The 17,685-nt window shown below is 36.5% G+C and overlaps 1 protein-coding gene across 1 annotated transcript; it reads left to right on the forward strand.

Annotated features, from left to right (window-relative positions):
• The first annotated feature begins 6,954 nt into the window (after positions 1-6,954).
• On the forward strand, positions 6,955-8,642 carry rgs5b (regulator of G protein signaling 5b). The gene is made up of 5 exons (XM_024273934.2): positions 6,955-7,418; positions 7,520-7,609; positions 7,702-7,766; positions 7,856-8,019; positions 8,101-8,642. Exons 1-5 carry the CDS (start codon positions 7,375-7,377, stop codon positions 8,269-8,271), a joined length of 534 nt encoding a protein of 177 aa, XP_024129702.1. The 5' UTR covers positions 6,955-7,374; the 3' UTR covers positions 8,272-8,642.
• Positions 8,643-17,685: the final 9,043 nt, after the last annotated feature.

Consider the following 17,685-nt stretch of genomic DNA (forward strand, 5'->3'; position numbering starts at 1 on the left):
CAGCACTCGGTAGACATGGAAACCCCAATAGCAGGGAGATTCTGATCAACAATGACTAAAATGAGGAATATCAATAGATTATCTGTGGATTTGCATATGATTATGGAATTATGAAAAAGTCAAATCTTTGATGGATTTTAATTAGATCACTGCCAACATTTGACCGAAGTAGATTAGGAAAGGAAGAGACAGATATGTCTGAGTATTTGTGTTGGTAGACACACTATAAAACTATAAAAACTAAAATGATCTGATTTTTTTTTTACTGGATAGAATAAAATAATTCTGATTCAGACTCACAAAAAGATGCAATAAAAGTAAAAAAATTGTCAGAATATGAACAAGTTGATATATTTTATTCAGTAGAACCACCAATTAGTTTGTGAATGGGAAACTATGCTGAAAGATTGTATGCTTTACATTTGTCAAATTGTACATATTGCATTTTTCTGAGTGTCATGGGTCCCTGGATAAAGTATCACTTGTCCCAGGAATGGGTGGACCAGAGACCAAGTCTAAAGTATCATTATTTTTAAGGAATTTTTTGGTCTCAAATTTCTAATTTTTCAGTAATCTTCAAGCATGTTTGATGTTTTATGTTTTTATTTTCCATTTTGTTACATAAACTACAATTGAAAATACAAGAAAACTACTATAATTTATCATGTGTTGTCATATTTTGATCCATTTTTTTTTTTGTTGTGTATATTATATCGGGCAAGAATTACCTGGTAAAAATGATGGTATATCTTTTTATAGCGAAAGGGTGTGCTGCTTTTTGTTAAGGGTTGCCTTATTGTCAAGTGACAGTGTGAAAGCAAAAAGGTTTAACACATCTAAAGCTACAGACTATGCGACACACATGTTCAAGAACACGCTAAAAGTGGATTCTTGAACGCACATATAGCCCATGGTGTTCACAGTGGACAAGCAGGGAGGGGGGTTTTTCTTTTTCTACTGTTTATTCGTACAGCTGGAAGACTCTTGATGAGAAATGTTGAAGTGGGGCAAACCTCATGAATCTTGCTCCAGGCTTTTTCTTTCAAGGCTCAATGTCATATAATGTCAACATCTATTTCTTTTTCCTTCATGATCATGTTTTGCAGTTATTGGTACTTCTCTATTTTGAAAAGGGCACTACCCAGACATCACTACTAAATCCAAGTTCCTGATTGGCCAAAGTTCAGCTTTTATTGTGCTTTCTATGAACACCCAGTTTGTATATAGAGACCAAGAATGATAATTCAAAGCTGCAGGAGTCATGAAACATTTAGCAGAGGACTTTACTTCTTGGTGGGAGCCTGTTTTAGAGATCACTGTCCCCAAATGAACAGCTTGGGTAATTGTCTCTTGGCTGTTTAGTCTGGTCTGGAATGTAGCTGGTGAAGGAAAACCAAATAAAGAAATAAAGACGTGGAACTTTTTTTTCCCTGCCCAATTCAATTGAGTCCATGTGACAATCCTCATGTGACAACACATATGTTTCCCATATTTTCCCTGCACGATTATGCAAGATTTTTTTTTTAATGTCAGCTGAACAATAATTATTCCCAAAAGTTAACAAAAATGGTTCGGTAGAAAACCAAAAATCCTCCTAGGAGGCCTTCAGTAAGACTCCTGGACATTTGTGGTCAATAGAGGAAGTGAACCACCAGCCCAAAACTGCTCTCACTCAAGAATTCATTAAGATGCAGAACAAAACACTGTGTATATTAATAAGAGAAATCATGGATTTTTGTGTTTTTCATTTGAACGAACTTCATAACATGCAAAAACAGATGACAAAAAGCATAATAAAGAACTTTTTCTTCCTTCTCCACTGTATAAGCAATATTGTAAATTTGTTGGTAAGAAAAGACTGGCAGCTGTGGTTGTTAGAATTTTCACCATTAAAATAAAGTGTTACTTTAAACAATATTAAGAGGGAAAAAAACATACGTTTTTACAGTTATTTTTGGGCAATATTCCTAATTTTTTACTGTAAATTGTAAATATATTTACCCTTAAAAATACAGTGGAACAGCAAAATTATAAAAAAAACAAATTGATATTTATGGTAGAAAACTGTCAGCTGAGGTTGTCAGAATTTTACAGTAAAATATAAAATGATAATTTGTTTTATCACATTAGGGTTAACATAATTGCTATTTTGTATCATAATTTTACTGTAGGAACATCTGATTTTTCCAATAAAAATTACAATGTCAGTCTAAAAAATTAACAAAGATGTACATTAAGGTTGACAAGATTTTACAGTAAAAATTATTCTACACTAAAAAAGTTTTCCCTGAGTTAAAAAATGTTATGCAAAGTAAATTTTATAATAGCATGTTTGAGACTCCAAAAGTCTAAAATATATTGTTATTTAATTTAATTTAATTTAATTTAATTTAATTTAATTTAATTTAATTTAATTTAATTTTATTTTATTTTATTTTATTTTATTTTATTTTATTTTATTTTATTTTATTTTATTTTATTTTATTTTATTTATTTTATTTAATAGAATAGAATAGAATAGAATAGAATAGAATAGAATAGAATAGAATAGAATAGAATAGAATAGAATAGAATAGAAAAGAAAAGAAAACCTCTATTTCTATGGCACTTTTCCCAAAAAGTGCTTTACAAAAATAGCGTAAAATAAAATCAAAACACAAGAGGTAATAAAATTCAAAAATAAAAATAAAAGTTATAAACAGTAAAACAGCGTAAAACATAGTAAAAGATCAACTAAATCTGGGTTACAGTTTTTGATCCACATAGTGGCAGAGATTTCATAACCTTCCCTGTCGAGTTTTTGTTTCTAACTGTCCTAGTTCTTTGATAAAAGTTTTCATGTGATGAGTCTTTAATGAATGTACAGCTCATTCTCTATAAGCCTGCTATTTTTACAGCTCTGAATTTCTATTACATTGAAATAATGGGGATAATAACTAGGACATACAAAGAAAAGTACTTCAGATGGTACTGAGGTAAATAGGTGAAGGTCTGGTTTGGTTGTTAGATTATATATGATGGTGATGTAACCTAAATTATATTATTATATGTGTTGTTGAAGGAAAATTGCTTAAATGCAACCGTTTTCTCTCCAAATAGGAGCTTTGATTCTGAAGGAAACTTGAGAAAAAACATGTTCAGTGTCATATGGATCGTTACATTATCAGACTTAACCAGAATTTTCCATTTGAGCTGTGATAAACACATCCAAACAAACCTGAAAGGTCTTCTCACTTTGGTGTTTGGTGTCAGAAATGACCGAGGATGTAATGCGACAGAGGATGACCTGTTTTTAGCAGATTAAGAGGATCTTGCAGTCTCTTTTATGCGGCTTCTACTGGCCCATAATCCATCTAAACGTGTTTACTACATGCCTGGTATGCTGAAAAGCGAGACATCCAGTTGGATCCGCACTAGAACATGTCCTGAAAAACAGAGCTGTGAGAAAAAAATAGACTCTTCGGCTGCTGAACTTTACCCCAGTTTTAAGGCATGCAGCTGAAAGTGGAAGACGATTGGTTGAAAGAGCCAGCGCTTTAACTCTCAGCTCCACAAAAAGTTTTTTTTTAATAATTTTAAACAGTAAAATATTTTTTCACTTTCACTCATGACACTATATGATATCTGGGAATGCAACAATTCTCGATTTAAAACCGCATGTTACACCGAATCGTGGGGAAAGTGAATCACAGATCACTACTGCACACTAGAGCTGGGCGGATCGGTCCAAAATATCTATATTATTGATCTCCTGTTGTTATTGGTATTCATATATCGATCTCTTGTTTGAAACTTTTCTGTGTCTGCAAAAAGAACCCAGCTTTTCAGTTGTTTCATTTAATTGAAAATATAATCCTTGTTCTGTTTTTGTGTAATTAAAAGTAATTAAAATGTGCAAAAAAAACATTTGCGGCAATTAAAAACAATAGAGATTCTCAGGTTCATGCCACATCCACAACATTTACAAAAATATTGTTATAGATAACGGCGAAATCGACCTGTATCGGATTGGTATCAGATAACGATATGCTCAGTGTCGCTCAGCCCTACTGCACACCCATATGTTTGAGTTAAAAACGTATTTTGCTAAATTTAAGAAGGATTTCCATCCATCCATCTTCTTGTCCGCTTCTTCCCTTTCGGGGTCGCGGGGGTGCCGGAGCCTATCCCGGCTGCTGATGGGTGAAGGCGGGGTACACCCTGGACAGGTCGCCAGTCTGTCGCAGGGCCTCAATCACTCTCACATTCACTCACACATTCACACCTAGGGGCAATTTAGAGTCACCAATTAACCTATGAAGCATGTTTTTGGACGGTGGGAGGAAGCCGGAGTCCCCGGTGAAAACCCACGCATGCACGGGGAGAACATGCAAACTCCACACAGAAAGGTCCCAGCCGGGATTCGAACCGGGGCCTTCTCGCTGTGAGGCAAGAGCGCTAACCACTGCGCCACCGTGCAGCCAGAAGGATTTCTTATATTTTATTTTCATGACATTACACCAGATTTAGAATGGGCCAAATGAAAAGTTTTCTTGATTGTTACTTGCTTATCAGCAAATACAGTTTTTTGTTGTTGAATTGTAATACAAAAAATCATACATCAAACCAAAGCAGAACCCAAAATTTTAGGCTTAAACTGAATAGTTGCATCCAGCTAAAGAGTTGAGGCACTTTTTGTATAAGAAATATCTCAACTTTTAGCAAAATAACATTTTTTGTGTGTTTTACATGTTCTTGTAGCAGTTTTACTCATGATGGAGGACATATATAAAGAAAACTAAAATAAAATTAGCATTTCGTAGTATTTCTTGATTCAAATTGTTGGGAATAAGGAGCAGAAAAAAAGGTAGTTGAAAAAGGTCGTCGTTTATGCATAAACTATACAATCAACAAGCCACAAGCTCCCTGCTCCACTTGTGATCCATGAACGTCTTTGTTTTCTCCGTTTGAGCTGAAATCTGGCTCAAAACTGAATGATGCTCTTCCTCCAAGTAAGATATTATATTTGAGTGTGTTCAGAAAGAAGGAAAAATCCCAATGAATCATTCTGTTTTTTCATTCATTTCACATGATTTTGTGTCTGAAACTGTTGCATGTCGTCACTACCTGAAAATGTTGAACTCTGTAGAGGGTTTTCTAGTTAGTAGGTCAATGTTTCTTTCTTTTTGAGACTAAATGCTTTCCTCATCACACCTTTAGAGTCAACAAAGTTGAAGCTATTACTCCATCCTTTACGATAATTCCACATGCATACCTGCTCATTTCCTCGTGATCTGTATGTTCACGTAAATGTTGCTAATAATGGAGCTTATTTAGGCCTTTCTATAATATATCCTGTACATGCTGGAAAATAAAGGTTTTTTTCGAAAAAGATAATGACTGTTCTCCCCTCTCCTGCAGAGAGTGCATTACTCATTCGCCATTCCACTGAAAGTCCAGCAGTACTACATCATTTGAAGGCTATTATGTCTAAAGTATGCTTTGCAAGTCGGTTGGAAGGGGGGCTCATTATTTTCCGAGGAAAGTGACCTCCCGTCAACATGTGTCGGACAATGCAGCTGTTCGGAGGAACGGCATTGTTCATGCAACCAGAGGAAGTTGCGTCAGGCGCCGTAGGAGCTCTCATCTGGCACGCTAATCTTCCTCTTCCGGTGAGAAAAGAAAAAAATAAAAAAAGAAAAGTCACTCAAGTATAGCTATTAGAGTTTACCGTTAGACCCCCTTTGTTGTCCAGTCTAAACATAGATTCTTGGGTTTAGTGGGTAATTGTTTCGCAACCCTGAAGCCAAAAATAGATTCAACATCTGCATGCCTGCAGACCTTGATAGGAAAAAGCGGAAAGACGGAAGAATTTAAGCTTCTTAATCCATTTATCTTTACATTTCATGTTGGAGATACAAAATATGTCTTAAAAAAGTAAATAGACCCAAGCTGCAAGAGAAATAATCTTATTAATAAAGTTTTTCAATTGAAAAATAATTTTATTTAAAAAAAACAGTGAAGAAAGATTTTTTAAAATTAAAAATAAGAATTCTTATTAAGACAATTTTCCTTACAGGATGGGAAACTTCATTTTTATTTGCTTAATTGAGGAAAATCTGCTGATGGAGTAAGAATTTTTGACTTATTACTATTTGTAGTGCACAAATGTCAATAAAAAACAACAATGAATGGGACATTACTGTAAATAAACATTAATTTCAGAACATTTTGCTTTAAAATAAGAAAATGAAAAAAAAAAAACTATTATTGTCTTTTAGGAGGAAACGTTTCCATAATGATGAAGCTGATCTGTTTCTGTTGCTGAGCAGATCATGTGAGAGCTGAACTGAAACTGACCTCTCCGTCACAGCTGCAGAGAATGAAACACATTTATCAAAAACATATGCCATTGAAGCTTGTTTCTCGTACATAATAAGAATAATAAACTTTATTTAAAAATCACTTAAATTGCCCATACAGACTCAAAGTGCTGTACAATGACAGAGGATAAAAACATATCAAGAATTAGATCAAATTAAATTAAAAGCATACAATGAAATGCTTATAAAGTTACATTCTTAAAACAAATGCCCTCTCTTGCCCATTCCATATCCAACCCTTCACATGCTTCCTGTTATATTAATTTATCCTAAAATCTTAAATTAAAAGATAAAACAATTCTTGTATGTCACAGATATGATTTTTAATCAAAATGTCATTTTTATAAAATATAAAAAAATAAAGTTACAATGGTTAATCAGCTTTAATCAGTTGATTAATTAATTAATCAGCATTTTTTTTACTTTTATTAAATATGTTCTAAAGGAGGTTAAAAAAAGTTAATCTATGTTGGTTATGTTTTTATTGTTTTATTTTAAAGAAAAATTGCTGATGAAACTTCGGTTACGAAAAAACACTTTTAAATAATTACTGTTTTCACAATAGCAGCTTGGGGTATTTTATTTTTTTTTTTGGCTTTTAATTTAATCAGAGGTCAAAACAGAAGCTAACAAAATCCCCGGACCTGTTTGAATCAAGGGGGTTTTCAGCTTTCTGTGAGAACACACAGTTTCCCTTTAGGTGCTCGACAACACACACACACACACACACGCACACACACACACTCACAAGGTCATGCTGTGAGGCGGCCCATTAACTGGCGAGTCACTCCGCTGTGAGGAAGTGTGGAGGAAAGCGAGCGTCGAGGAGTCTCCTCATCCTCCCACTCGTCTCGCCTTATTGGCTGCCTGCCGTGATGTCACAGCACACTGCCTATAAAAACAGGCCTCCCGAGCGGCAGAGCAGAGAGCTCATTCCCTTACAAAGACGGCGGCTCCTCCACAAACCCTGCAGTCTTTCCGCCTCTGTCTTTGGAGTTATTTGTCAGAAGTCATGTGTCGAGGACTCGAGTCGCTGCCCATCACCTGCCTTGAAAGGTGAGCCTCATGCAAGCTTTTTTTCTAAATTCCTTTCATAACATGAATGCAATCACTTTGTAAAACTTATTTTTTAATATCAAATGTAATTTTTTTTCCAGGGCAAAGGAGCTGAGAGCTTTGTTTGGTAGTTTACTGCAGAAGTCAGACCACAGCAGCTGTGGACAGTCCAGGAAAACTGACAAACTCAGGTAAGAGAGTCAAGCAATCTGACTTTTTAAGAACTCACCATAACGTTGAAGAAGATTTGTGGAATAATTGTTACTTTTTTCTATGAATGCAGGTTAAATGAAGTCAGTGAGCCTCTCAAATGGAGGGAATCGTTTGAAAAACTCCTGTCCAGTCAAAGTAAGTTTCTGTCAGATTTTGTTTTTCTTTTTTGTGGTCCAGAAGTTTTAGAAGTTCAGACTCTAAATGCTTGTTGCTTCTTTTTTTAGATGGACTCTGTCTATTCAGAGCGTTCCTGGTATCGGAGTTCAGCGAGGAAAACATCTCCTTTTATTTAGCGTGTGAGGACTACCGAGCATCCAAACCTTCCAAACTGGCCGCCAAGGCAAAGAAAATTTACGAAGAGTTCATCTGCTCCGACGCGCCGCGAGAGGTGATTATCAAATGTCAAACTCAGACCCTCCATGTTTGTTTTTGTTGTCATTTTGCTAATAAATATTTACTTTATTTGCAGGTAAATCTCGACCATGCAACCAAAGCAATCACCGTGGAGAACATGCAGCGACCCTCTCCGTCCTGTTTCAACCTGGCCCAGGCTAAAATCTACACCCTGATGGAGAAAGACTGCTACCCTCGCTTCCTCAAGTCCTCCACGTACCTGGACATGACCAGAAAGACAGGTTAATGGACCAAAGTGAAGAAGAAGAAGTCGAAAAGCTCTGCCGGGACAAACGCCACACGCTGAGAACTTTCATGAAGAGCTGTGGAGTTATTTTGAGAAACAAGATGTGGGGGCTCCAGGCTGGAGGCCCGAGTCCACGTGAGGCTGTGAGAGGACACTGACAGACTGAGCCGCGGGCGCCGGCGGCCTCTGACCGACACACGTGCATTTTACACACAGACTGATCGATGCCAGGCTCACGGGCAGGAATCAGCAGGAAATGAACGACGCTGTCACACAACCAAACTACCACAGATGCTTCTGTGTAGCAGGAAATGTTTATTTAAGCCTTATTTATTTAAAGTATTTTTTTAATTAAATGTTTGCTGTGCAAATGTTTTTGTGTTTTGTACGTTGAGATGCATTAAAATGCACAAAATGAATAAAAGAGGAAAAAACATGAAATGAATTTTTTGTCTTGTAGGAGGAGGAGTGGATAAAAGGAGGGAAAACTTGTTCTGCCTCAGATTCTAATTAACCCACAGCCTCAGGAATTCCACTTCACACGTAGGTGACTCCTTAACTCGGAGTTACACCCAGTGAAAGACATGAAGGGAGAGTTCATGAGCACAAATCTGAGCTCATCTCATTATAATAGGAATTCTGTACGAAGGTGGTTTTAGAAGGTTTGATAAATACACAATTTCTAAGCAAAATACATCAATTTAACTTTAACTTTTTTAATTTTCTTGATCTACAGTGTTATTACCCTTTTTCTGATGCCTTTATTTACATTTTTGGGTAATTATGTTTTTATCCAGAAGAGAATCTGTAAGAACTTTGTTTTAATAAAGTGGATTTTGTTGCCTCACTATTACAAAAGATTTAATTAGTATAATTAAACTGTTGAAAAAGAACATAAACCCAGTGGAAGTTAACCCTTTAACACCTGAGGTGTTTTCAGTGACACTTAAACACAAAATCTTTAGAATTACATTGATCGTATTAATAGTTGAAAAGTTACAGTAAATCAAAGAACATAAACGCTAGAGCTCCAGTGTTAAAGGGTTAAAAAATAATGTCATGTGCGACATGAAAACGGTCAGATCAAACTTAAATGAATAATGAACTTTCCTGGCAGTGCAGACGTAAATCCAAGCGGGAAGACTAATGGACACTGGTGCGTTTTTCCACAGAACTGTGGCTGGTCACACAGTTTGGACTCAAGAGGATTAAAGTCAAATACGTAAATGTTTCTGTCTAGTTGAGAAACTGCAGGAACAATAACTGAGACTCTCCAGCCTGAGAGGAAACAGGACTTTTTTAAATTACATTTTTATACTTTTAAAATGCAGTAGTTTAGCTTTAATCTTTGTGGTTACAAAATAGGACAAAATTTAAACCTGAAGTGGGTAGAGCTTTTGCAACGCAATATAGGATCCACCTAGCAACTAAACAAACAAACAAATAAAGATGTAATCAAAAGGCACGAACTTAATTTTTTTTTTAGTTTTTTGCTTTTATCAAATTTTAATGAATTAAAATGATCATTTTAGTTCAGGTTATTAATGCGGCTTTTTCTACCTTTGCAGTCTCTTTGTCTCTACACACACAGCCCACGCCGCACATGTCTCTGCTGCAACACTATGGTTTTCAGTCGGTGTAATTACCCGACGTGACGTGGTACAAAAACCTGCAGTGTTTGCTTCACTCTAGCTCTCATTTCTGAGTGTTTTAATGAGGAAGATTAGGAAAGAACTCCCAGGTGTCTGCTGCACACACCGTCAAACATCAGTCTCTTTAGCAAAAGAATGTCAAAACATTTCCTTATTTGCTTTTGATTTGTCGAGGTAAAGATTCTTATTCTTGGATATACAGTTTCTCGGCCACCATTATTAGTTAGGGGCCTGTACACATTCGGAAGTTTCTAATATAGCCTTAAAGTTTTACTCATTTTTAGGAGAAAGGCAGCTTTCAGTGGGGGTGTTACAGTCTGGTGTGGTATGGATCTGAAGAGAGTGAACATCTGGCTTTGTGTATCAATTAGTGAGGCAGTATAAATCCATTAGATAAACCAAATGCTAACACATTGTGGTCTATAATGCAAGTTAAAGTGGAAAATGGTGGCAAGTCCTTGGTTTGGAAAGTAGCTTTTGACTGTTTAAAGCTACGTTCACATTGTTCTCGACAACACACTTTCAAGCAACCACTTCCAATGAAAAGTACACTGGAAAAAGTGAAATGTTAGATAAATTAACAAAAGCTCTGAAATTTGTTACACTTTAAAATATTAGTTTTTATCAAACTAAAATTTTAAGGTAAGTTCATTTTAATTTTATGAAAATTGTTACTGTAATTTGTTACATTGAAAGATCTGTTTCACTTTTGTCATGATCAAAACTGTAATTTGAACGCACATTTTTATGACCGCTTATGGATTATATGTACATCCACTGAACGCATGTTGAAAGTTGAACCAACTTTGACCAGTTAGGGACTTGGACTTGGGTGTTTCTTTTAATTCACGGAACTATTTGAGAACTGATCATCAGGGAGAAATGAATAAATGTATGACACCAAAGCCAAATCGGAATTCTTTCCCCTACCCCTACGGCTTCTCCCTAATCCTACATTTAGAGAGTTGTGGAAAAATAGTGTCTTCCAACTCGGACGTTATTCCCACTCGATGGCGTTATCAATAGTCCCCAGTCATCTACGTTAGTGTGTAATATTAATCATAACCCAAACGTGGAGACATGGGGTTTTTGTAGAACTCTTCACAATAAATAAACCTTATTCCTCGACATGTGTCTTCCATTCATTCTAAGTGAGCAGACAGAGCTGGTAGCTCCTCCCACATGTGGCCACGGTGTCAGAAATGCATGTTTTGAGCGGCAAATTCGCTGTGCAATGAATCGCGAATCGCGTTCGTGTGAAACCATCTTTAGGGACAGTTTAGAAGTCATATTTTTAAAAGCCTGGAGAAAAACCTGCAAACAGGATTCGAACCAGCCTTCTCGCTGTGTGGCGTGAGTGGTAACCACTATCCCACAGCCCCAATCTTGAGCAGCCTTTGGAAATATTTTGTTTTTTTAGGTCACAGTGTTTAATTACTTCTTGGGGAGGGGCAGTGAGAGGCCGAGAGAGCAACAGATGGTGTTTGAATACGGCTAACACCTTTTTTTCCATGTTCTGCCTTTTATTTTGACTCGTTGTTTATCACATCTATTTTTCTTTCATTGTTTGTGCATTTGAGACTCATTTTATATCTCATCCATCTTTCTCACAAATGTTGTAGCTTAGATCAACCTGAAACTCAGGTTAGCGTTGAGTCAAAGTGTAAATAAAAAAGCTGCTCTGCAGGCTTGTAAAATAAATGCTTTTTTGTCTCCGCTTGCATTTTTTCGGAACCAAATAATTTCGTCTGAAACGCGTCTCAGCTTGAGTCCTGTTGCCATGGCTACGGCCTATCCTCCGTTTTGTTTGCCGCGTTTGGAGCCACTAAACCTGTGACTCACAAGACGCCCCCCCACTTCGGTAAGGCAGTCCTTTGCTCTCGTCCCCCTGATATCAATCTATCATCTCTTCTGTGTCTCCTCTTTCCATCCCACGCTCTCCGACCGCCACAACGACCTCTGTTTAAACACTCAGCCGCTAAAGAGGTGTGGGCATTAACGCCGCTTCACACTGCTGGCAAATGGACTACCCTATCTTTCCACTCGATCCTTTCTTCCTTTCATTTTTCACCCAGAGTGGATGAGCAGAGGGGGAACTTTGACACTCTAATTGAGACGTGGACAGCAAACCGCGGCTCTTTGTTTGAGCTCGGCAAACAGACAGGCTGCCGTTTTTACCCTCCAGGGCACAGATGGTTGCGACTTTCAGCCGAAGCTCACCTTATTTGCTGATGTAACCTTCAAACGCGGCACGGTTTACCTTGTCTTAAGGTTCATGATTCACATCTAATTTCAGTTTCTAAATGTCACACAAACAGGGAGGCGAAAATGCATGACTGGGTTTGGTCAGGCGTTGGTCATGCGTGTGAGGGGACAGGACATGTTCAGGCCTGCCTATATGGTATCAGCGAAATGATGATTTGCATCTGCAGCAGAAGGGAAAATATGTGAAATCTTGATAGCGGCCCTCTGCTCCTAAATGTCTCCATTGTTCCTGTGGCTGGATTTCAATCTCACCCTCCCTCTGACGAGAAGACAGAAATAGAAATCTGTCCATCCACTTGAGAGTTTTGATAACTTCTCTGAATAGAACAGGGTGCTAAATATGTAACATGGTGCTAAAAGGGAGACTGTCATTGTTGTAAAATGTTCTGTCATTTATTCATCACGGGGGATTTTTTAACTGCTGCGTCCCTTTGTGTCCAGACTGATTGGTATATGTCTTTTGTGAAGCACACATACATGCACCTCATTTGTTTCAAAGTATACGTTCATATCAGGTGTGTGTGGCACGTTCAAAAACATGGGTTTTCCCCATGTGGTGTTCACAGATGTCTGTCACTCATGCTAGTGCATGTACCTACAGTTTAAAGTTAGATGACGAAGCAATCTAGTGATTCTTGCTTCAGGCTTTTTCTTTCATAGCTCTATTCTGTCATATAATGTCAGTTATAATAATTATAATCCTCATAATCAATTTTCAAATGGTTGGTACTTCCATGTTTTTGAAAAGGACGTTACCATACATCACTACCAAATCTGAGTGCCTAATTGGTCAAAGTTCAACTGGTTTAACTTTTAGCACGGATTCAATTGCTGCACATTCTGTGCATACAGCCCCAATACTGACTTATAAACTTATAAAGTGTGAGTGTGTACGTTTTTAAAGCAGAAGCCTTAAACGCAGAGAGGAAAAGGTTTACTCAGACTTATGTAGAAGCAGTTGCTCAAACTCCTGTTTCTGAGCCACCTGTAACATCAGGCCTACAGATGTATGCTACCCATTATACATTAAAGTCCCACTCCAACTAATTTTTTCTATTGTAAAATAATCATTCCCAGTGGTCTTTAAATGATAATTATGCCTCTTTTTTTTTTTTGCAATCGTTACAGGAGCTCATTAGATATTTGTGTATGGGACTGTATGTGTGGAAGTTAGCCGTTGCTTATTTCCCATCAGCCCTTTGTTTGCACCAGCGATAACCAACTCACGTTTTCCAAAATACCCTGCTCATGTTCTATTTGGCTGGACACACCTGAATCAGGTAATCAGTCACAAGTGGGGCTTGGATATCTGGAAATCATGCAGCGACCCTCGAGGTCTGGAGTTCATGAATCTTTCTGTTTGCGAATGGATGCATCAGAATGGAGCGCTGGAGGGAGACTACTAACCCATAGTGTCTTACTGCGTTACAAATCTGAGCTGTTTCATACTGCAGGTTCTCATCTGCTCCAGATCCAACATGATTGAATAAAAAAAAAAAAAAAACTCAGGAGCAGTTTTAATCTTAAAATATTTTGTTCATTTCCTCCATCATGAGAAAAACGCTGCAAGAACATGTTAAAACACCAAAAACATAATTATTATTAGAGTGGGTTTTTTTTTTTTTTTGAACGGACTGCTATTCCTATTATGTTAAAATACATATATATGTATATATAAATAATTGAGGATTATTTTACTGTGCAAATCATGCAGAAAATATTCTGCTTTTGTGCAAACATTGTGTTTGTGCACAATCAGGTTTTAGCTTCTGCTTCAAAGCCTCAAAAATCACACTGAGATTATTATAAGATTCCTGCCTAAAGGTGTTTTATTCTTATCCAAACTTTTTCTGACATGTCAAATAGAAAAAGACTGATGAAGAGTGAAAACACAAAGACTAGAGGAAGACTTAACAGAAACTATAATAAACTTAACATAAACCAAAGCCAAGGATACAAAAAAACAACTAAACTTAACAGAAAAACAATCCTGACATGTGAAAGCATGCTAGCTGGATGACAATGAGTAACCGAACTCGGGGACTTGTATTGACCGAGTGATTGATGAATAGAGAGCAGCTGCATTTGTAACTGCTGTCATCCTGAAACAGGAAAGGAGCTAAAACAGAACTGGAAAAAGAAATGATCTAATCACCCAAAAGATTCCTGATATGAAGCCAACGAAGCAAAAACTACATTTCAACATCCTCTCACAGCTTCATGACGAAAGAAAGTCTATTAAAAACAGTTCTTTCTTTATAATCTTAACATTTATAAAACTAGTAATTTTCATGCCAAATATTTTAGATGATCCATGCTCTTGTAACAGGATACATCCCTCTGAAACATTAAATAAACACCTGCTAAGTTTGTCTGGTTTCTAACTTTAGGATTTTTCTCATCTAAAACAATATTCCTACAGTTGTCATAACAAAGCAATAAAATATTTTTTTCCATGTGGACAGCCATCCGTGTTCAAAAACATAAACAACACGGATTAATAAGAAATCCAGATTTTCATCTTAGACCTGATCATATCTAGAGCCTTTGAGAAAGAGAGATCTCTGACATAAAAAGTAGTACCTGCTGTCATGGAAAATAAACGCTACCCTATCCTACCTAAAGCTAAACTATCAAATAGTTTCTGCTTTTTTTTCTTTTGAATTGATGTAATTTTTGGTACAGGATACATGTTTTCACACCAAGCCTCCGCTTTCTGGTCCTAGATATGAACAGGACATAGTGTCTGCAGAGCAGCAATAGGTAATTGAATATTTGCCTCTGAGTTGATTGCGGGAGTAACCCTTCCCCTATTTCCCGTTATCCATCTGTTTAGACTCTCTCCCACTAGCTTACAGCCCCTCATATGCCGGACCTAATATTACCGTTGCAACAAAAATAGTGAGAAACGTCGGAGCGTACACTTTTGAGCCGGATGTCAGGAAAATGAGACGTTCATGGATCTATTTGTCTGCAAGTGGATGCATCAGAATGTAACGAAGCATGGAGCTTATGGCTTGTAGCTTCTCCATAGAATTTTGTTTTTTCTGCTCCTTATTCACGATGATTTGAATACTCAGAAATGCAATTTTAATCTTAATTTTCTTGATATATGTCATAAATTGTGAGAAAAATGCTGTAAAAACATCTTAAAAACAATATTTTAATCAGAGTGGGTCCTTGACTTTAAAACTCTTTACCTTGCTCATTCTCCTCCATTTAGATTACATTATTAAAACTTGATTATTCATTGTGGCCTTTAAAACAAACACAATGTTTCACTTTCTACAACTTTTTTCCAAGTTTTGTGTGTTTATGATCTGTTTTTTTTTCTTTACATTTTTGATTGATCATGTGCTTTTGAGTTAATTCACTCCTAACTTTAGTTTAATCTGAATTAAATTGGTTTGTTTTGGATTGAAAATAAAATTTTCCACCTCTTCTGGTCATTTTTTAAGTCACTGATCACGTCAAAGTCCAAATCTGAAACTTTAGTGGTTGCTGAGCGCTCAATTCACACTCAGGATATAAAGCTGGAGTCACAAGTTCCCCTTTTTCATTTTTAGAATGCTTTTTCCGTGCCCCACCGAAAATAACCATGATGTGTTGACATGGATCATAAAGGAAAGAAAGAAACTGGATGACCAGGTTTTATTTCTGTGTGTGTTTTCCCAAATAGACAGGATCACTAAGTTTTAATGTGCATAGTGTAAACACAGACGTGCCCCACACCTGGATGAGCTGGCATGGGAGAGGTTGGACCTGGCTGTTTTCAAACAAGTCTTTCCAAAGCTTGGATCAGGCTAAGTGGGCAGATTTAGATGTCAGCTAGGTGGAAACTAAAGAGCCGAAGAGGTGGAGCTCTCTCAAACGGAGGATCTGCACCAACAAGGCTCCACAGTGGAAATGAATCACCATTTTCTGTTTATTGTGTGAGAGGTGATTAACAGCATCACTAGCTGAGCTTAAACTCAGCAGAGTGGAGCGCAAAGACAAAAAAGCAGCAGTCATGGTTACCGGTTGCCAAGGTAACACAACGGATCACATCTTGACAGATTCATCCAAGTGTCCAGCCCAGAATTATTCAAATATAAGAGTGTTAAAGAGCTTTTTGATTGCATTTGGCTTGGAAAACGACTTGTTGCGGTCATGAAAATACTCGAGAAATTAGTTTAAACTGCTGGCATTAGACATAAGAGGATAACTAATCCTTTGTCTGCTGCTTTGCATGATTTCATGACACGCGTACACACATGAAACCAGTAAGAAATCAGTGTAGTAAAGGGGATGAGTCATCGCATTGTTTCAAGGGATCAGCTTTAAACTTTTTGTAAAATGAGGAAAACAAAGACAAAATCCAAAAACTGGTTCATTTCTTCAGCTAAAACGTTCTCAAGTAAATCAAATGAAGTCTCTTTAAACTGCAAATGAACTTCAAAGTCTAAAAAAAAAATTATAAAATCCACATTATTTAACAAAGTTTCTTTTATTTATAGAAAAATACAAAATTTTTGTCCCATTTTCTAGTCTTATGGACCCCTTGATGCACGTTTTTCCTATCAAGTATTAAAGTAAGTTTGTTGCATAAGTGATTGAATGTGTTTTTGGATCACTAACCAGGCGACTCCTAGAGTGTTTGTGTGGTAATTTCAGTCCATTCCTTGATCAAAAAGAAAATCTGACTCACAACCTCTGTCCCAAATTAGTTTGGATGGAGTTAAAATCCAGTTTCGGGGAAACTTCTGCATCACTTCTGATGGCTTCTTTCCCATGAAAACTGCCTCCATTAGTTTGCCTGTAAATCTTTTTAGATGAATTTTTGAAATGTTTTCTTCAGTAATGGATGAGATTTGAGACATTAATGTTAAAATCACAAACAAAAGCTGCATTTATTACATTTTATGATCTTTTTGCACTTTGTAGAAAGACCACACAAAGCAACTCAGATCAAAGTTTACCTTTTAAGAAGATTTATATGTTATAAATAAAGAGGAAACAGATATAAAACAACACATTTACCGGTAAACAGAAACGGATTAGCTATCCATGGGATCTTTTCTTTATTTTTCCTGACAAATAGAAAAAGGGCTTCAATGTCAATGTTTTTTTTAAATAAAAAAATTAACCACATTTTCTCTGATTGTAAGGTCTTTTTGAGATATTTACTAAAGTTTTTTTTCTTGCAAAGAATTGCAGTTTTTTTAATGTTACGTTTATTTTTTCGTCTTGATTTTTATTGCACATTTTTTATTTTTAAGTTTATTTAGAATAATTTTCCTAATATTAATAAAACCAAAACACAAAAGTGCAAAGTTCAAACCAATTTGTCAAACATTTGATTGATATTTATACATTGAGCACTAGAGATACAATTTTACATTGAAATGAATGGAGACTGAAATGCCTAAAAGCAACAATTACTTTCAAGCTGATTTGATTCAGCTACATTTGTTTTTGAATAAATCTTTAGAAACATTGCCTTTAGGATTTTGCCCCC

Source organism: Oryzias melastigma, linkage group LG17 (assembly GCF_002922805.2).
Source record: "Oryzias melastigma strain HK-1 linkage group LG17, ASM292280v2, whole genome shotgun sequence".
NCBI lineage: Eukaryota > Metazoa > Chordata > Actinopteri > Beloniformes > Adrianichthyidae > Oryzias > Oryzias melastigma.

What these genes read in the sequence shown, in the direction of transcription:
- rgs5b (XM_024273934.2), top strand. Translation starts at nt 7,375, where the DNA reads ATGTGTCGAGGACTCGAGTCGCTGCCCATCACCTGCCTTGAAAG. An exon ending in CCCATCACCTGCCTTGAAAG is followed by an intron (nt 7,419 to 7,519) that starts GTGAGCCTCATG and finishes TTTTTTTTCCAG; the next exon opens with GGCAAAGGAGCTGAGAGCTT. An exon ending in GCTCCGACGCGCCGCGAGAG is followed by an intron (nt 8,020 to 8,100) that starts GTGATTATCAAA and finishes CTTTATTTGCAG; the next exon opens with GTAAATCTCGACCATGCAAC.